Source organism: Lepus europaeus, chromosome 8, assembly GCF_033115175.1.
Source record: "Lepus europaeus isolate LE1 chromosome 8, mLepTim1.pri, whole genome shotgun sequence".
Lineage (NCBI taxonomy): Eukaryota > Metazoa > Chordata > Mammalia > Lagomorpha > Leporidae > Lepus > Lepus europaeus.
In genome coordinates, this window is record NC_084834.1 from 82,209,306 (window position 1) to 82,231,250 (window position 21,945).

The 21,945-nt window shown below is 35.7% G+C and overlaps 1 protein-coding gene across 1 annotated transcript in view; it reads left to right on the forward strand.

Moving 5' to 3' along the window:
* The window catches only part of UNC5C (unc-5 netrin receptor C), a 365,627-nt gene that overhangs the window by 203,188 nt on the left and 140,494 nt on the right, over window positions 1–21,945 (forward strand). Inside the window, exon 2 of the mRNA XM_062199151.1 lies at window positions 14,294–14,515. Coding sequence (XP_062055135.1) covers window positions 14,294–14,515 — 222 coding nt within the window. The remainder of the gene's footprint in view (window positions 1–14,293; window positions 14,516–21,945) is intronic.

Below are 21,945 nucleotides of genomic sequence, written 5' to 3' on the forward strand. Positions count from 1 at the left end.
GTACTGATTCACTTGCAGTCTTTCCTTGTATTCTTTTTACAAAGTGTATCCATTTGCTATTATTTATTTGACAATAATTCTAGTGTGCTAATACTGTCCTCTGTGGAACAGTTTACAATGTTCAAATAGCTGGCACACATTCTGTGCACCTTGGGTTTTATTGTCCCTCTTCACAATGATTTGCTGAATCTTTTTCCTGTACCTTACAAAATAGCTTTTGCAGGTAATTTAAACCAGTTTTGACCAACGTGTTGGCTGCAAAAATTAGAAAGTTGAGCAAATAAAAGATCCCTAAAAGTATATCATGGTGATCTCTGAGGAGACCAGTAAATATAGTATGTACTAACTTATTTATGTATTGAAATGTAATCTTTGTATACTTATTAAGCAATAACCAATAAATGGTCATTGATCCCACTATAAGATTTTCCACTGAGCTGATTATTCATTGGGTGATTTTCTTAGTGTTTCTAAAAGGAAATTTAGGCCAATTATTATCTTTGTAAACCTTGGGCAAGTTAATTTACTTCTTCGTGCCAATTTTTTCATCTTTAGAATGGAGATAATGATATTATTACCTGTGGTGCTATTGCAAGAATTAAATGAGTGGATTTATGTTAAGGCCTCAGCAAGGTCCTCAGCATTTAGTAAGTGCTTTACCAATTGTAGTTTTTTAATAGCTGTTTTGATGTCATTGCTAAACTAATACTTGAAGAGAATTGTCTCCATACGTAAGTCTTTACTTTGTGGGAGCCAGTGTCACATATTAGCCAGAAATACCTAGATCCCTTTCCTGGCACCTCTTGAGACACACAAATAGTCGTGGGAAACACACTCCAACTTTCAAAACCCAAGTTCTTTTCTAGGTAAAACATGAATACATTTAAAAAGTAACATCCCAGAAGGGAACTGAAAAATGAGAAGGCAATAGTATTAAATAATATAGGAGGAAAATGGCTTCAAGAGAAAATATTGCTCACAGTTTCATATAAGCAGTATGGTGGCAACCACTAAAGTGAGAACGTGCTTCTTTGGCTTACACAAGTCATAGTGGAACCTTTCTGTAAATATCATTTGATTTTTGCCACAGAGCTGAACACCCTTGACCAACAAATGAAATTTTATGCCTGATATTTAATTTTTTAAACAGCAAAAAGCACCATTTTCTAATACATATGAAATGTAGAAGAAAATCTAAAGTAGTTGGCAACTTGACAAATTTTCATTTTGTTTCAACATAGAAAACACTTTTTTTCATTAAGGTTTTTTTTTTTTAATTTTCTAAAAAATCTCTAAATAAATTTTAGCTGTGGTTGATTGCTATGGCCTAGATCCAGCATGTTATTTAATAGTTGGTCAAATTTGAGTATTATCATTGCTCTTTAGTGTTTAAATCTGTGTCATAAAATTGAGGAAACAACTGATATTTGTAAAGTACTTCATTAGTGTATTTTATTGTTACATATTTATTTGTATTTTGGGGGAGGACATAAAGGATACATTTACTCCCTAGTGATCATCAAATTTAATTGTACTGATTTCTTCTTTTTTAACAAAAATTATTTAAGGTATACAAATTTCAACCATTTCTTACATACATATTTAGGAACATAGTGATACTAGTATACTAGTATACTAGTATACTAGTATACTTCCCACCTTACCATCCCTCCTGCCTGCGTTCCCAGACTTCTTCCTCCTCCCTCTCCTTTCCCACCCAATTTTTACAAAGATCTATTTTAGTTTACTTTATATTCATAAGATTAATCCTACACTAAGTAAAGAGTTCAACAAATGCTATGAGAAAAAGGTCCTCACAGAGGTTTAGGAATTAGATCTGGAATATGTCACTGCTTTATCTGTTGAGATAAAATTTGATTTAATTCTTTGCTGTCTACAACTTTCCCTTTTGTCTTCTTCTGAATATGTAATATTAAAAATACTCCTTAATTTAAATATCCAACATAATTCCAAAGACAGACTTATTGGGATGAGTTCAAATGTACTTCCTGTTTATTTTTCCCCAACTTTTCATTTTAGTCCCCCCCAAAAAAACCCACTTTCAAGTGGAATATTAAATCTTAAAAGTTTAACTGTCTTAAAGTAAGACCAGAGTCCTTGGAACTTTTTGTTTGTCGATAAACTTCTAGGAACTAGAAATTTCACGGCTGTTGAAGCATTTGTCACATTTGAAAATGCCATCTTTATCTGAAGCATCAAGGTAGATTTAAGTCTTGAAATTTTTTTTTATCATATAAAATAACTCACCTCTTTCAACTTCATAGAAGGATGGCAGGCTGGGCTAAAGTGACAAAGAATGCCTTAAGGGGAACTTGGAATGAATAACTTTGAAGGAAACCATTTTCACCAAAGACTTGTCCAGATTTAATTAGTTATGGGGGTTAAAGAAAGGAGGAAAGGCCAGATGCCTGAAGGGATTTCAAGAGTGAAGTGTCAAGGAGAGGTGAGGTCTCACATGGAGAAGGAAGTGTTACTGCTTGAAGGTTTAATAATTTTGTGACCCAGTGTCAAGTATTGTGATTTCCAGTAGCAGGGAGGTAAAAATGTAAAACATTAACCAGCCCTGTACTTTGCTGGAAGTGATTCATACTCTTACCCTCTTCTTCCTTAAATTGGGTATATTATCTTCCAAATAATAAATTTTGGAAGAATGCCATTCGTTGCATCAAAAAAGGATAAAATGGGGGCACGTGTTCATAATCAACTGCCTCACTCAACCAGCAGAATCCACCCTTTCCTGGCAATGTCATAAAAGATGACTTTGTATCACATGCCACATGGAAACTGATTTCAAAAAGATAACAGAGATTCAGAATTTAATTACTGGAGTCAAAGATAGAAATGACTTCAATAAGGGCTGGGATGCTTGTTTTTGTTGCAAAACACAGAAGATCTGCAGAAATTTTGGTGCCATGCAAAATCACCAAAATCACCAAAGCAATACATGTGTAGTATTTTCTTAAAAACGTTGGATGATGTTAGTTTATGTTAAAGATAGTAGGACAGGAGTTGGCATGAGGTAGGTTTATGTAAGTGGGAAATCAAGCAAGGCAGAGAGTATACTCTGAAAAGTACTAGCCAGGCCACAGAACACTTACTTGCAGAATCCTATTAGTATTCTTTTTACAATGCTATATAAATATTCACACACATTTACACATGCACATTTACATTTTTTATTCTAGGATTCTAAATAATTGAGCTGCTAAAACATATTACTATTGTGATTTTTTAATGAAGAGAAGATCAAAACAATATCCCATGGGGTAACTCAAAACTAAGCAACAGCAAATAAACTCTCAGGTGAGTTAGACCTCGGGCAAAGGGAAATGTCAGGCAAGTTTCAGGTTGTGGAAGAACTTTGGGCCACGCTGCCAAACCTGGGTTTATCTTGCAAAGGTTGTATGATTTTAAGAAGAAAGTGACTTGATCAAATCTTGCCTTAGACAGGAGGTAAAGGACACCAAATTACAAGATTTTTTCAGTGCTCTGGCTGTGGAATCAGGTAACAACAGACTCAAGAAGTACCGAAGTCATAAAATGAGTAGGACTTGTTGACTAATTTTTAAAATGTTTGTTTGCAAACTTGAAACGTAGAGCCACAGAGACAGAGACAGAGATATCTTCCACCTGCTGGTGCATTCCCCAAATGCCTATAACAGCCCAGCCCAGGCTAGGCTAGGCAGAAGCCAGGAACCTGGAGCTCCATCTGGGTTTCCAGTGGGAGTGGGAGGGGCCCGAGCACTTTGGCCTTCCTCTGCTGTCTTCTCAGGTGCTTTAGCAGGAAGCTGAGTTGGAAGCAGAGTGGTCAGGACTTGAACCAGCCAGTCTGATATAGGAGGCAGACATCTCAAGTCGGGGATTAATGTACTGTGCCTCAACATCTGCCGCTTGTTGATGATGTTAATGTTGGAAATGTGGGAGAGGAAAAGAGTCAAAAATGACTGTTAGATTTCTAGCATGGGCAATTGTTTAAAGGACAGATTTTATAATTTTGAAATTTTCTGTCCTCATGAACTTCATTATGGATGTATAGACAGCTGTGTTTCCATGTGTATTTTTAAAAATCATTTTATTAAATTTAAAGGATGACTTCTTCATTCCAGAGTGATTAAACAGTTTCTGATTTGAATGACAAGTCTCTAATAAAAGGTTCTTAATAGTTGTATCTTTTAAAATATAGTTTAGGCCATGTTATCTTAATATTGTTCATAATTCTTTTTACTGTCTTAGTTTTAAGGGTGAACATTATACCACATAAACTTGGTATCTAATTTTCAACCTATTCATATTTCATTTTCATGGTTTCCAATATATTATAAATCTACTTCTTTTTCTTAGCTTGGTGGTATTTGTCTTATTCATTATTTCTGCCTAGCACTCTGATATCTACTATCAGTTTCCCTTAGTTCTGAATACTGAATATGTTTTTAAAAATCACTTTTCCTATGAAAAAAATCAAAATTCCAAAAGTTGGCAAATGGTTGGAATTTGTCAAAGCTGGTTTATGTGTAACTAAGGGTCTCTATTCTGTCAGTTTGCATACCCTTGAAATTTTCCATAATAGTTAAAAATGTATGCACATTTTTGATAGAGACTGATAAATACATTCAGGTAACTTGAATTCTCATAATATGTAATCTATGTAAATGAAATTAACTTTCTTCATACTTCATGAAAAAGGACATCAATTTTGATGTGTTCGCTTCCACAGAGAAAAATTTTTGAGCGTATGAGGTGTAAGGTAGAACTCACCTGTTCTAAGTGATTGAAATTCTCAAATTATGGTAAAGAACTTCATGAGCTGGACAAGGAATAGTTTTTATCTGAGAAGATTAAAATTAGATTTTTGAATGGGATTGAGATAGGCATTGAAGAGTCAATAGGGAATAAACCTTTATGTACAGAGTAGATTTATGAAGTGAGAAAAAATTTAAAAGGTTACATTTACAGAATATGGACTCACCAAATTTGGCTTGGTGACATGATAAGTAAACTGTAGACTGAATAAGTTTTGGGCCATAGTATGTGGAACACTGAGAGCTTCCAGCAGAAGCTATTATGATTCTACTTTCATTTGGAAATGCTAATATAGTGATCTGAAACAGTCATAGAGTAGAGACAAAAGTCAGAAGTAGAGCAAGTCAGTCTCTAGGCTCTTGTAACAATCTACCTTTTAAAAAGGTGAGGACCTCAACTTAATTACTAGGGCTGAAAAGGAGACTAGGAGTGGCTGATGAGTGACACAAAGCTGGCATGTACTGCATTTGGCAATGGATTATCAAAAGGAGAGACTAGGTTTAAAGGGAAGATAAGTTCATGTGATGCTGATGCTGAGGCAATGGTGTTGAAAAAATGGATAACATTTCTGATCTCATAATACTTGAAGTTTTATGGGAGAGGAAAGAAATAAAACAGCTTAGTAAACAAGCTAGTTTGAGATAGAGATAAATGACAGGAAGATCAAACAGAATGAAGTGTTCTTGGAAGAAGCATCAGTTAGAGATTGGGTGATGGAGAATTTCTCGTTGTCATGGAGACATCTCTAGCTGAAGCCTAAATAGCAAGAAGGAAAGGGAAGTGAAGGGCAAGAGCAAGTGCCTTAGGCTGGTGTGTTTGTGTGTTCAGATACCAGTCACAGTAGAAAAAGGACAAGAGACTTGCAAAGGAGACTGGACGCTGGAAACAATCAGATCGGTCAGGTCCTTGTTGGCCTTGCCATAGTCTGACTACATTCTCAGTTGAATCAAAGGCACCTAAATATTTTAAGACATGGGGGAGAGGGTGTTTGTGGAGTGGAAAGTTGTGTGTGACACAGTCTGATAATTGAAGTGCTTTATTTTTGTGATGAGGTGGTCCAGGGAGAGACTGCAGGAGAAATCTTAGTGAGTATCTGAATGTATTTAGGCAGCAAAGAAGAAAGGGAACAGTTGAGTTGAAGAGATAGGTTGGGAAGCAATAGAATGCAGTCAAGTTTATGTGCAGTCTCTAAGAGAGAAAGAAGCTTCCAAAAGGAGAGAGCCATGTGAGATGTCAAATGAGGCCAAGAGTTTTGGAGGCACTGTCATGAGATATATCGTATTATTTACCCTTCACATGGGGGAATCCCTGTGTATGTGTGTGTGTGTGTGTATGATTTTGGTTTGGGAACTGGATCAAACTAACAATAAAGAAATAATTTTAAATATATATGATTCTGTTATATTGTGTACAAGGCTATCATCTAAGTCCTGTGATTGCAGCTAATATAGTCTCTATTCATTTCTTGCTTATCCTGTAGAATATCTTTAGGGACAATGCAATGTAAAAACAAAACCCTGAAAACTATGCCAGCCACTGGATTAGACTGAACTGTGCAGAAATGGGTTAATTACACCTGTCATTGATCTTTTGCACTTAACCTCTAGTGGAGATGAACAGAGAGCAATAGGAGAAGACATCAGGGTTGTGTCTAGCAGGTGAGGTCTTTCGGGGAAGAGATGTTTAAACTGAGAACTGAAGCATGAGTAAGTTAGGAGGGCGAGTAGGGATGGCATGGTAGGGAGAGTCTGATGGTATCAGCTTGGCCAAGCCATAGTCCCCAGTCATTCAGTCGCCCACTATTCTAGGTGTTGCTCAGAGAAGACTGTGCTCTGCTTTCAATGCCTTTCAATGGTTTGAACCAGGCAAACCCAGACTACTCAAGTTAGCTTTCCTTACTTAAGTTCATAAACATTAGACTTATTCACATCCACAAAATGCCTTTACAGCAATACCTGGAATCATGTTTGACTTTATCTCTGGGAACTGTAGCCTGGCCAAGTTGATGCACAAAATTGACCATCATACAGAGTTTTACAGGAAAGAGATGTGAGAAAAACTGTAATATTGAATTTTCACTCTCTATTAGATTCTACACTATAAATCATTTGTATTAACTAGTCAGGGTTAGTCCTATGTTTATGTTCTTATTTATCTTTCAAGAATTGTTTAATTTTTTTATTTCTCTTTTTTGTTCTTTAAATTCTTAAGATTCATGATAATACATAATTTGTAGCTCTAGGCATTTATAAAAACTAGGAAAATGGTAGAATTTGTCCTAATTTCACTATGCAAAGCTTACCACATATTAACAAACCTTTCTGACATCTCCAAATTAAACATTTTAAAGTGAAAAGTTAATGAAGTATAAATTACTAATAAACATGGCACTTATATTACCAGACTAATAGATCTATTATTACTGTAAATCAAGATTATCATAAATTTAATATCTTCTGTCTCATGATTTATTTTTTAAGCAGCAAGATTTTAAAGTACAGCTTCAGCTGCAATAGCCAGGACTGTCCTAGTACATAGAGGTTGATCAACAAATATTGATTTTTGAACAAAATGTGAGAAAGGTAGTAATCTATGTTAGTTCAAAGTCAGAAGTCATAGAAATGAGGATATCAAGAGAATGGACTATGAGAGGAAAATGAGAGGAAGCCAGGAAAATTATATAATTGCTGCATACTTGCAGGTAACATGGTCTGAAGCTACAGGTTTAATAGAGACATCAAGTAATTTTTCATGGAGTTAGTGTCATTGGTTCAGGAAGTTGGAATTTAGTGAAGAAACCTGTAGTGATTATTCCAGGCAGAAGCAGTGGGTTGTACAAGGGATTACTGAATTTTTCCATCTCTTATTTTGAGTAGCTCAAAAATACACACACGAAAATTAGAAATCTTCCATAATCTAGGATTTGAAAAAACCTATTTTAAATAAAAGTAGAAGTTCCTCCTAAGCCCTCCAACTGTTCTTTGCACAAGCAATGACAATATTTTTGTGCATCTGCTTCTAGGCCTTGTTGATGTATTTTGTGATCTATTGGTGTAGTCCCTTCAACACACACACACACATACCCACACACACACACACACACACCCTTTCCTAATTAAATTTAGAAATTACATAATTATACAGAAATCAGCCCCAAAACTTGTTCTAATTGCTTAGTAAATAATGGATATCCTAGGTAGACCTATACAAATCCACCTCCTCATTTGTATTGGCTGAAGAGAATACTCTTGGTTGAGTGTTTCAGGGATGATTTAATTGTGGTACCTATTTACATTAGGACAAGTATACGCAAAATACACATTTCTGCAACTCCTCATCAGTCATTTAATGTTTTCAGCTTGGCTGATAAGCAAAAAGAAGTTTACTTCTTTGCATTATACTTACTAAATGATTTCAAGAAAGTAGTAAAATGATCTTTACATTCCTCCTAAGAGCAAAATAAGTCTGAGCTAGAGATGGCAGGTAGGCAAATATTTCAAAGGGATTTTTGTTAGTAAAAGTCAAAGCTCACAAAGCCTTAAACTGGGGCAGAAGGAGGTGCCTCCATTTCCAAGGAACATGTGTGTCAGATAGCATGCTATGCTACCTGTATATCCCTATTAATAATGAGAGGGCATGATTTGGCAAAGTATTTCTTTAAAAGCAAAAGAAAAAAATGTTTTCTTTCTTTTGAAGTTAGAAATTGTTCTGTACTTCCAAATCGTGCAATAGATTTAAGGCATTATATATATTCAACTACTTGAATTTAAATGATAAATCCATTAATATGTTGCATGAAATAAAAACCACAGTCTTTGTCTTCCAAAGGATATTTTAATCAAAATACTAAAAATAAGCTGGAGTTCCATTCAAATAGTTAATTCCAGCTGCCTTTTGTTGCAATATATCATGAATTATCTCTCTGATGGATGGGTAGCCAAATGCAGATAAAATTAGCTTTGCAGTCATTCATTTTAAATTGCTCTTGAATCATTTGGAAGTAAATTCCATTTCAGAAGAATATGCTTCAGGTCTTAGACAAAGAGATAATGGTCCTATATTTTATGATATATGCAATAATAGTTTAAGTCTTCTGATTCAGAAATATGGAAACTTATGTATTAAGTTGATGAAAATTAAGGCTTGATATTTAGCAATAAAACCAGCAACCCAAAGCTTCTTAGATTGATGTTCATAACATAATATTTTCCTGTCAAGAATTAGGTGGAATGAAAGTCGATAAAAATAATACATGCTGCAAAGCTTTCTCGTCTTGTATATAAATGAATGAGCAAAAGCCTATATGAGATAACAGAAAAGGAAATACTGAGATTTACTGATATCAAGATAGAAATGGCACTACTGTTGGAATGTCATTATTGAGTAACAGTAGAAAGAAGAAAATTAAGTTAAATGTTAGAGGAGCATGAAATGAATAATAACATTTTATCTAAATCCCCCAAAACGGCAACAATAGCTCTAAGTTGATACTGAATTTGGTGAGCAGACCAAAAGCAAATGGAAATTTTGACTTTGCTAATTTGAATGAACTGCATGTAGAAAACTCGGCTAGCAATTTAACTAATCAAGTCATTCTGCCCAAATGGTGCAGTGCCGTCAATATCAGTATCTGGATTGTGTATTTTTCCAGGATGTAATCGTTTAGGATGACTGTAACATGTTACCAGAAATAAGTTTGCAATCTGAAGTTGCTGTTCCCCAAATTGAATTCCTATTTTCACCTTGAAGTCACTCCTTCAGATAGTTGTATTAACAAATAAAATGGTAAGAGGATGCACTCACTGATCTCCCTGAAGATAAAGCAAAATTGTTCCCTTATAACATCAAGCTTTGTAGCCTGGACTTTATAGTATCATAAAGCTGGTTAGTTTGTACAGTAAAATGAATTGTATGCTAGGATTCAATCTTGGTAAATAGTCTGCCAGCTCAGGGTAGCATCTCGCACTTTCTTATCCCCATGTATACCACAGTTCCTTCGTGCTCAGAAAGCGCTAACCTCAGCGAGGACATAGTTTGAGTCAGGCCCAAGGAGAAATGGATGGAGCCTGGGGCACCTCTAACAGGAATGTCACAAATGCACAAAATGCCTTCACTTGCACACCACTGCAAACAAAATGCTTAGAGAATTGTACCTGAGTTTCTATGTTTGAAAATCCATGTCTCTAGGGAAAAAAAAATTACCATAAGAAGGTATGAAATACCAAATGAGTAAAATGAATATTCACTAACAAAGATGTAATTTCATGTGTCAAGATTTCCCTACAGTGGAACACTCATTGAACTGACATTTGCAGACAGGGATAGCTTTGTGGGCCTGTGACCTGTGCTGTCACTCAGGACTGGGCTTCATTTAATGTACTGCTGTCACCATTTCAGAACTCTTAATACATTTTTAACCAGTGTCCCCAATTTTTCCATCTTCACCAGCCATACAAATTTTGTTACCAGTCTTGTTTGTAGATACTATTGCTATGAAATCTTATAAGTAAATTTGAGGCACTAAAAATTCTAAAATACCTTGGGTAGCTTTTAGGAATGGCCCAAGTTGTCATTAGCATGGCATTCATGCTTTTATAAGATTTGTACAGGACTTGGCACTGTGCTAAAAATGCGAAAAGTAAAAATGAAAACAACACAGTCCCTGCTTCAAAGACATTTTATTCTAGCATGAAGCAATTACTAGATAACCCTAATTTTTTGAAAATCGGTAACAATTGCATAAAACCAGTTGCCAACACAGAACATTAGATTGCTCCATACATGTGAGAGACAAATGCACTCTGCAGAGGAAAAGATGTTCATGCAGAGGAACGAGCATTTGCAGCACAGATTTTCTCATTAAATACACATTCAGATGGCTCTCCCATTTATAATGATTCACTGTAACAACTTTTCTGCTTTATGATGGCATGAAAGTGATAGGTATTCAATAGAAGCCATACATAGAATATTGATTGTTGACCTTTTCCTAGGCTAGCAACATGTGGTGTGATACTCTCTGGAGTGGCTAAACAGTGGCCCCTGCTCCCAATCAGCCCTGCCATTATGAGGGCAAATGACCAGCACTCTATAATGTGCTGTGTGTCAGAGCTGGTATGCTCAGTAAGTTGGGTACATGAAATGTGTTTTCCACTTACAGAAGTCAAGGAGCATCATGGATGTATCCATATTCAATATTTAAATGCTCAAAAGATTTAGATTTTATTTTGTTTGAAGAGAATGGGCTTATTTAATTTTCAAAACTTACTCTAGAAGAGAATATTTCTAGACAAAATTTCAATGACAAATTTCTAAAATATCTCTGGCTGTGTATTTAGAAACTAATGCTGACACCATTTTTGTCTACAAAAAAGTCCGAAAATGTTCTCTTAGCTTGCTTAACTTGAGGAAGAAGCTGTTTTATGGAACAACTTCCATGATTGGCTGTTGTACCCAGGCCTTGTGGTGCAACAATGGAAGGCAGAATTTTGCAGTAACCTATGAGTCCCCTAACTGTAAGCCATTTTGCATTTTGTCTCTTAAGTCCAACTGTATATATCTATAATCTAGGAATTTTGATTTTTCTTCATTAATGTCATTCCCAACACCCAAATTGAGTATTCTAAAGGACATACCATATTTTGCCTGATGTGAATTCATTCAAGGTATAGACTTGGATTTGTTGTGCAAGATATATTAATAAACTAAGATGCTGTGGGTTGGTTAAGGCATCTCTAGATCAGCCTTACAAGATGGGTTCTGCAGAAACTAGGACGGCATGGAAGAGAAACACTGGCTTTATCACTTGAAAAAAAAACATTTCTGAGGGTAGAAATCACTCCTAATAATCTCCTTTTTTATTTTTTTATTTAAGAATTTTATTAATACGTTAGATACTCAGGGACACAACAAATGCATGATAACTACCACAACACAACTTTCATCAATTCTCATGTTAATGTGATATTAATGCATAGAGAACAGATTGAATGTAGTTCATGGATACAGTTCTAAAAATAAGTTGCATGATAATTGTTAACAAACACCTTGGAAAATCAACAATGTCTAAAGCCTCAAAATGAGCCATGGGTTTATTTCCATTTGTTTGTAGTGATCATCTTTTCTTAAAATTAAGGAAAGACAGAGAGGATTTGCCCAAAATGTTATACATAAGTATAAAGTCATTACTTCTCCCACACCCATGCCACCCAGTAATTAGCATAGCTTTTTTGACTTGAAAATATATGCATGACTGTGTCATCTTGCATTAGTTTTGCCAGTAGTTTATGCTAAGATAATCAGAAGAAAGAGATACATGCTTTGGCAAGGCAGGGAAGTCAAGTTTCAGAGACTCTCTGTGAAGTCTTAGGATATGAACTGTAGGAATACTTTTGCTACATTGTTGAAGAAGGGAAGAACGGAAGGTGGTATGAAATCATTTAATGTATTGCAGCAATACCTTTTTTAAAAAAAGTTTCACCGTCCCAAACAATGGCTGAAAAGGGGGCTTTGTATTTTGCAAATTCAAATGCATGCAAACATAGTAAATGCATTCACATGTTTTATAGGTATATACATACACCAATAGAAAAAAAAATCTAGTTGGAACCTTTGCCTTTCTGAATAACAATTCGAAATAATAGTTAACCTTCTACAGAAGTCGGGGCTTAGATTTTGTGGAATTTATTGATTACCAGCACTGCCCTTCATCACATATACCAGGAAGTGCTTGAAGTGCTTTAGAAGGAAGAAGAGATTGGACCAGACCCTCAAGACCTCAGTTTTGCGTTGGCGGATCTTTCAGTGGTAGTTCAGTTCCTCACCCCTCTGCCTGTCTGAGCTATGTTTATTTTAGCAGGCTTGAGTGTTCTTGCATATTGACGAGAGGAGCTTGAATAGATGGAAAGTAGGTTATTCTTTGGGAAGCTGACAGTTTGGGTCCTTGTTCTTGAACAATGGCAAAGTAGAAATGATGCCCTGCCGGGGGAAAAAAAAAAAAAAAAGGCGGGGCGTCAGGGAGGCAGAATGAGAAAGAAAGCAAGCTATGAGAAACAACAATTGCCGAGCTGCTTTGAAAGCTAATTTTGTCTGTGACGCAAGGAAGACCAATTTTTCCTGCAAAACACATTGGCAGAGACTGGGCATCATTGCTGAGTAACCTAGATAAGAAAAGTCCCAAGCCAGGTTTCTTGGAGAACTGATGTCTGCTTTACCAATGGCCATCTCCCAAGACAGGGCCACAACTGAATGAGTAATAAAATGAGTGTCTGGGTGTCGTCTGAGCAACCAGTCTTTACGTGCAAATACCACAACCTGTATTTCCTGCTGAATAGGTGTACATTCAAAGAACTTGTGAAAGTTTTAATTTTGACCTCTGAGTTTCAACCTTACGTATTAGGCTACAGTATTTAATCAATACAAGGAATTAATAATAGTTTTGTTCTCCTCTGTCCTTCACGGGAAGATGAGTATTGGGTTTCAATTACTCATAGTATGTTGAAAAGACGCTTCTTCCTTTGATACTTGTAAAACATGATAGTAAGTTTTATGAAAAGACATTCTTATAATTTTCATTACTTGCTGAGAATCATACAGCATTGAAGTTAAAGAAAAACATACTACAATGAGCACAAATATCTCAAGGGATTTCAGGTTTTGTTTAGTCTGTGATGTTGTAATATCAGGGGGCGAGCAATATGAAAATTTGCAGTGCTTTAAAAGTGAAACCATTGTTCTCCATGATCGCAGTGAGTAATAGTCTGGGGAGAAGAGCCATGACCAGTCATAGAACATTAGGTAAAATCTGAAGAACGTTCTCAAAAAGAAAAGACCAAATGGCAATTCCAAACTCTAGGTTTGGAACTCCAGGTTCTACTAGGGCTCCCCTATGGACCAACTTGCTATAGCATCTGTATTATATTTCCATTGCTGAGCATAACTCTCAGTGGGATAAAGATTTTTTAGCTGATAAAATAAATGAGTATTCACACAGCAGCATCTTTTAAGAAATAGCAATAGACTGGAATCTTAACGTGAACATCCTTAATTGCTGTTTCTAGTATTCTGTGCAGTTCACTGCAAAGGATTGAAGGTGAACCTATGAACCTTAATGCTTTCCAGCAAATTTGTCTATTGAGGGTCTTTTTGCTTTGGCCAGCTCTCGGGGATGGCATGGTTTTTGACAGAAAAGCTTGAGCTCCTGTCCCAGTTCTGCTGTTTCCTACTGTTGACTCAGAGCAGCTTATCTATCCCCCCTGATGTTGAGCTTCCCCATGTGTAAAGATGAGAAGAATCATCTCAATTCTTAATTGAGCAACCAACCAATAGACTGAGCATACTGCCTGGCAAGTGGCAGACACTGGAATCACTTAATTAGCTCCTTTATGAGTCACAGTTTTCAAATGAGTAGCAAGTAAAAAGCAAGTTGTTATGATATTTTCACCATTTTTTCCACTTTCTTCTTGTTTACTAGACGACGACTTTTTTCATGAACTCCCAGAAACCTTTCCGTCCGATCCACCTGAGCCTCTACCACATTTCCTTATTGAGCCTGAAGAAGCTTACATTGTGAAGAACAAGCCTGTGAACCTGTATTGTAAAGCCAGCCCTGCCACCCAAATCTACTTCAAGTGCAACAGTGAATGGGTGCATCAGAAAGACCACATAGTAGATGAGAGAGTAGACGAAACATCTGGTGAGTTTTCTGTTGCATTTGGACTGCAGTTTAAGATCACTTTTGAGCTGCTTCTGGCCTGTTGTTATACCTTTATTTCAATTAGTGAGATTGAAAATGAAGTTATTATCCTTTGGTAGAGAGTTCTCCATCAGTTTTAGATAAGATTTGATGGTCTTGTTCCAGGCATTACAAAGGAAAATATAATGAATAAATTTTGGCTTGATTTTTGTTGTTGGACTACATGAAATTAAAACACAGATTTTACCTAAGAAGATAAAGAAGGTGAATAAATAGATTGAATTAATGCGAAATGACAGCAAAAGATGTCTGAATTCACTTATGCGTTCATCAGTTTTAAATAGCTGGAGACTTATTCAATAAGGATAAGCATTCAATAAGCATATTCAGTAAGGATAAGTTGTACTTACATCATTATCAAATGTTCATTCTTTGCATATCTTCCCTTTATTTATCTAAGTAATCTGTAAATTTTATAGATTCAAAATATCTTATATCCCAAACTTATATCCAAAAATGACCCTTAGTTTCCTAACCCCTAACTGCTTTGAGGGACATAAGTGGTCACTGTCACTGCTTTCTGGGTGATTCTTGATCAGAGTATCTTTGCCTCTGGTGTGCTTAAAACTGCTGACTTTATCCTTTTGTAAATATCACCTTTAAAGATAAAATACAAAAGGCATAGAAAGGCTAAAGGAGATTTTAATAACCTGGGAGATTTAGACAGGCTATAAAGTAAACTTTCTCAATAGCAATATTTTACTCCACAATGAGTAACTTAGGGATTTTTGGAGTTCTTTTAAATTGGAAAGACATTTATCTTTCTACAGTAGTTTAAATGTTTTTGCTCTCCAGCAGGGAGAATGATTCCTTGAACTTCCAGAACACTTGCAAATCTGTGCTTTTATTGTATTACTACATACATTTCAGGCACGAAAACTTTATTGATCAACATTCCCAAGAAACATAATAACAAATAAGACAAAGAATAGAAGTGTTTAAAATTTTTCTTAGGCTGGGCTTTTATCCTAGCAGTTAAAATACTGATTAAGACAGCTGCATCCCATCTCAAGATACCAGGGTTTGATACCGGGCTCTGGTTCCTTTCTCTAGCTTCCTCCTACTGCAGACCCTGGGAGACAGCAATACTGGCTTAAATAATCATGTTCCTATCATCCATATGGGAGACCTGGATTGAATTTCTGGGACTCCAGCATTAGTTCCAGTTGGGGGCCAATACAGGCATTTAAGGAGTAAGCCAGCAGATGGGAGCTCCCTCTGTGGGTACCTCTCTCTTTGCCTCTCAAATAAATAAATAAATAAAATTTTAAAAACCTTTTTTTATCCTTCATTGATACCTCTATGTACCAAAACAGATGCATGTTTTCAAAATCCAAATTGTATAGTGATTCATACACGTGCCCAAGTGTTGGAATAACCAGCCAGAGGCAAACAGAGACAGAACTTAAGGAAGATTTACATTCAATGTTCTTAGCAACATACATAGCATATCAAGGAAGTAGAGCATACAGAAATAGGCTAGACCATGAGCCCCCTTAGAGGAGTATATGTTGGACATACGTAATATAAATGTCTTAGACAATCAGGAGGCAGCTCTACATAGTTGTTTGTCAATTCATGAATCAATATGTTCACCGCACGCAAGCTGATGACTTGCAGAAATAACTGGGTATCCAATGGTAGGATGGCTTACTTCAGGGAATTGTCCCACCTCCCAGTCTAATTACTCAGAAAATAATCCACCAGATGTCTTTAGATCTCAAGTGTATTGAATTTTACTGGTTTCAGCTCATTTATTTGTAAAAATTTCAAACACATAAGCTTTTAATGATGGGGGAAACAGAAAGAAATCACAAAAGCAAAACTGAGAGTGATAACATATTTAGTGAATCTGTCTTCTCTAAATTAATGAAAATGCCTATATGCAAAGCTTATAAATAAAAACAAAACCTCTCTTATATCGAGCACTTCTGCCAACCTTACACTGTGTTGATTACACACACCCACGTATTTTCTTTGTGTCAAACATTTATTTCCTAGATTTCTGTACAAAGTTAATTAAGTTAACTATGAATTACAATCTGTGGCACAATTTCATTCCTATTCAGGCTGGATAGATGAGAACTACAGGAAGATTTGGGAGCTCCAGTGCCTGCGTAGCTCTCATAAGATGCAGGGATGTAGTTAAATGTGGTGTAGCTTTTAGCCAGCTTTCATTTCTATCCAAAACTTTATAAGAAAGCCAGCATTCTGCAAAATGTTGACACAATAGAGCAGTGTAAGTACTACCTTTAATGCTAGCAAAGACAGAGATGCCCACAGATATCATGATTATTGAGTACAGTGCTGTTAGATGAGATACATAGTCAGGAGCCATACAAACTGTAGAGAAATGGGAAAGAAAAAAATTAAAAATAAGAGAATACAGAACAGTAACTGATAAAAAATTTACATGATCCATTAACTTTTCTGTGTACCAAAAGTCAATTCAAATTGAAATGCAGTAAGATATTACTAAGAATTATAATCTAAAAGGAAAACATATAGGCATAACATTCAGAAATTTACAGAATTTTAGAAAGGAACGTTTTAAAATCTCAGAAATAAATACATTTATACACAAGGACACACACACATGTTTAATGACCTGAATAAATGAAGACATATATTATTTGGGAAAATAAATGAATATCTTTTAAATGTCTGCTATGTATAAATGAATCTGAAAAGTCACAAATATTATATGAAAAGTAATTTGAAAGATGTCTGGGGTAGTTCTGAAATTGGAGAGTAGTGAGGGAGCCCTGGCTCTTTATAAACATTATAAACTTAAAGAAAATAAAGGAGTTTGAGCTAACAAAAGGACAAGACACACTGATCGATGGCTTGTACTAGAGAGCACTCACACACCTAAGGCTTTGTAGAATGCAGTAAGATAATTTTGTCAACCAATGAAGAAAAGAATTTATTCAATACGTGTATCGAGAAAATGAAGGAGGTTGTTGGAAAGAAGAAGAATAAATAAATGAAGCTTGTATTCAACCTCATTTAGAATAAAATAAATTCTGGATGTTAGGGTTTAAAGTCATTATCATTATCATCATCATCATTATTAGCATTATCACTTGGAGAAAAAATTAGCAATTTGTCAAGTGATTGGTTAGTGTCAGTAGCAGGCAAACCTTTCTCACTCAATCACAAAATATAAAAGGGAGGAAAGCATTGTTAAATTTTAACATCTGAAGTAAGAAAACACAAGCAAAGGTAAGAAAGTTTAAAAAAATCTGCTTTTCATATCTGTAGATACAAATAAAAAGAATAATTTAAATAATACATAAATACCTCTTAAACTGTATTTAAAAAATTATTAGCAACCCAATATAAAATTCAACATATTTGAACATGGACATACAGGATAAGAAATACGAATATTAAATAAACATCTAAGGAGGTATGGTTAGATCAAAATATTTCTTAGTGTACAGTGTTGGATTAAAGGCATACTTTGTCAATAGGCGTATAATTTGGTAATACGGTTTTAAAGACTGATTTGAAAATACTGTCGATATCAAAAGATATATTCCATTTCACTGGGATATTACAGATATATCAAGATATAAAATTCCAGATGTGCACAAGGCTTGCTTGCAAGGTTTTCTATTGTACTGGGTAGCAAGTAGTGTGACAGGCACTGTTCAATCTAGGATGGAATGTTGTAAGGCTACTTAAAACAATGAGGTCACTTTGCATGATAGCTGTGGACAAAGCTCTCAGATAAAATTTTATGTGAAAACCATAGCAAAGACCACAGTGTGGGATATGTTCCCATTGTGTAATGAGAGAGGATGCGCACATATGCGTGTTTGTGCATGCATTGGAATTTTATGGAGAAATGGACCAGCAGGGATTCTTTTGGGGGTGGTGGTATTGTGATTGTATTATTTTCCTAACAAATAGGGAAACCTGAAAGAGTGCCCATAACACTTTTTTACAACTCTTTGCTTGGTATCATAAGTCTCCAATCTGGACAAATGTTGGGACAAAATTTGTAGGCCTCTTATCTTAGGGCTCTCTTGATTTCCTGTGAGAGCAGACATATTGTGAATGAAATTCAGATAGAAACACTGGAGTTGCATTTTTGTTTTCATTTGTTTCGTTTTTTCTTAAACCTGAATTCACCAGCAACTTTGGTCCTCATCTCTTCATTTGCAGACTGACAGCAGTATTGTTGGGCCTTAGTGGTTTTCAATAGTAAGAAATGCTAGAATACTTTGTGCTGAAATACACTGCAAAAGAGTGCAGTTTTTGTGGCATTTGAAAAGCAGACTGGTTGTCAGATAATGGTACAGAGAAAAATCACTGGAAACAATTTCATCTTCACTGTTGCCTCTGCCTCAGAATAATATTTTGAACTATATGTAGTGGCATCTGCTACATCCCCTTGAAACAACAAATGAATGCATGTATTTTGCATTTATTAGATGCAACTACATTCAGTAAAATCTCTATCAAAACTAATTCTAATTTGGAAAACCACAAAACAGTAAAACTGAAAGAAAAAGAAAAGAAAATCGTCTCCAACTCACAAAATTCATTACTCTCAGGTGTGAGGATGATTATTTATACTCAATAAATAAAGCTATAACATTGGTAGATACAATTGGTACTGATGAAGGGTCATTAATTACCATTACTTCAGAAGCCTGAATATAACCCTACCATACAACCCAGCCATCCCACTCCTTGGAATTTACCCAAAGGAAATTAAATTGGCAAACAAAAAAGCTGGCTGCACCTCAATGTTTATTGCGGCTCAATTCACAATAGCTAAGACCTGGAACCAACCTAAATGCCCATCAACAGTAGACTGGATAAAGAAATTATGGGACATGTACTCTATAGAATACTATACAGCAGTAAAAAAAAGTGAAATCTGGTCATTTGCAACAAAATGGAGGAATCTGGAAAACATCATGCTGAGTGAAATAAGCTACTCCCAAAGGGACAAATATAATATGTTCTCCCTTTTTGGTGATAACTAACCTAGCACCAAAAAGGAATCCTGTTGAAGTGAAATGGACACTATGAGAAACAGTGACTTGATCAGCCCTTGTCCTGACTGTTGATGAACAACTTAATATTTTATCCCTTTTAGTATTTTTTTGTTCTAGTTAATTCTATTGGTTGAACTTTGTAATAAACACAAAATTATTCTTAGGTGTTTAAATTTAACTGAGAAGTGATCCCTATTAAATATGAGAGTGGGAATAAGAGAGGGAGGAGATGTACAATGTGGCACATGCTCAATCTGACTTGCCCCAAATGGTAGAGTTAGAAACGTGCCAGGGGATTCCAATTCAATCCCATCAAGGTGGCATGTACCAATGCCATCTCACTAGTCAAAGTGATCATCTTCAGTTCACAATTGATCATAATGATAGGACTAAGAGTCAAAGGGAACACATAAACAAGACTAATATCTGCTAATACCAACTGACAGAATAAAAAAAGGAGAGAACGATCCAACATAGGAAGCGGGATACACAACAGACTCAGAGTGGCAGATGCCCTAAACAGCACTCTGGCCTCAGAATCAGCCCTTAAGGCATTTGGATCTAGCTGAAGAGCCCATGAGAGTATTTTAGGCATGGATGCCAAGATACTCTGGCAAAAAAAAAAAAAAGGACCTAAATGACCTAAATGAAAGATCTCTGCGAGATCCCAGTGGAAAGAATAGGGCCATCAAAGAAGGAGGTACCTTTCTCTGAAGGGAGGAGAGAACTTCCACTTTGACTATGACCTTGTCTAAATAAGATCGGAGTTGGTGACCTCAAAAGGCTTCCATAGCCTTGGCAACTCATGACAAAAGCCTAGGGTGATTACTGAGGCCATAAACAAGAGTGTCAATTGTTAAGTCAACAACAGGAGTCACTGTGCACTTACTCCTCATGTAGGATCTCTGTCCTTAATGTGTTGTACAAAGTGAATTAATGCTATAACTAGTACCCAAACAGTGCTTTACACTTTGTGTTTCTGTGTGGGTGCAAACTGCTCAAATCTTTACTTAATAATTTAGTATACTAAATTGATCTTCTGTATATAAAGAGAATTGAAAATGAATCTTGATGTGAATGGAATGGGAGAGGGAAGCAGGAGATGAGAGGGTTGCAGGTGGGAGGGAAGTCATGGGGGGGGATGTACTTTGGAAATTTATATATATTAAATAAATGTTTTAAAAATTACCATTACCATAGTCTTTCCATAATTTAAACCACCTTGACATTTTTTGTATATTTGTAATATAAGAAACAGAAAAGTAGCAAGCAGCACATAGTGGATATTTACAAAACTTCAGTATTCAGAAGCTGTTGATTAGGAAATTTATGTAGCCTTCAGAAGTCTATAGGAATCTTGATCTCAAAATTTTATGATTACACTTTTAAGAAAAAAGTCTCAGCTGCTTACTTTCTATGTACTGGAAGTCTTTTCAGCTCTTGTTTCCATGGTACTTAAGATCTACCTTCCAAAATCAAACCACAGAACACAAAATAGTTTAAGAAAGCACTGTGCAACACAATTGGCATATTTTTTAAGAAAAGAAAATGTGGTTCAGAATGTCAGCTGTACGTGTGTCTGCCTTGCTTTCCTTGCCTGGTGTCAGTTTTCCACATGAAGGCCTTTGTGATTCTTTAATAGCATAAACTAGTGCTATTATTATTGAGGTCTAGGATTTATTGTTTTTGTTTTTGAAAGCCTTTAATATTTGTCAAGTTAGCAAAATGCAGGCCTTTAAAGAAAAAAAAAAAAGAAATTGATGAAGAGAAGTTAAAGTGTGGCCTGAATTTTAGTGAACACCTTCTACCCAAAAGCTCAACATGGAACTATTACAGACCAACTGTGTTCACTCAAGTCCCCATGTATGCCGGTAGTGGCCCAGTTGAAATTCCTTCTCTTGTACTAACTTAATTCCTCTTCACTAACTCAGCACCAAAAAGCTCAGCTTCATCCTTGAATGCAACAACCCAAATGATCATCAGGTACTACCAATGCCTTCTCATTTTATCCACATATTTTTAATATTTGCTTCTACTCCCCTCATACAGGTCTTTTATTTGCCTCCTAAATTAGTTAAGCAGCCCCTCTACCTTCTTGGTATTGGCATTTCTTCTCAGTGGTGCATTCTCTAGGTAGTTATGTCTATTAGTATATGAGAGTCTTTGGAAAGTTCTACCACTTGGCCACTGTATTCTTTTTTCATAGACCCTCTATTAAAATCTCAGGAAACGTTCCTGTCACACCAGAACATGAGTGGGAAATGTTGCTCGTACACTTCAAAGGGAAATTGGAGAAGATTTGCGTATTTGTGTATTTTATTAAGTGATGTATGCTCTTTTCTTGACATTTTCATG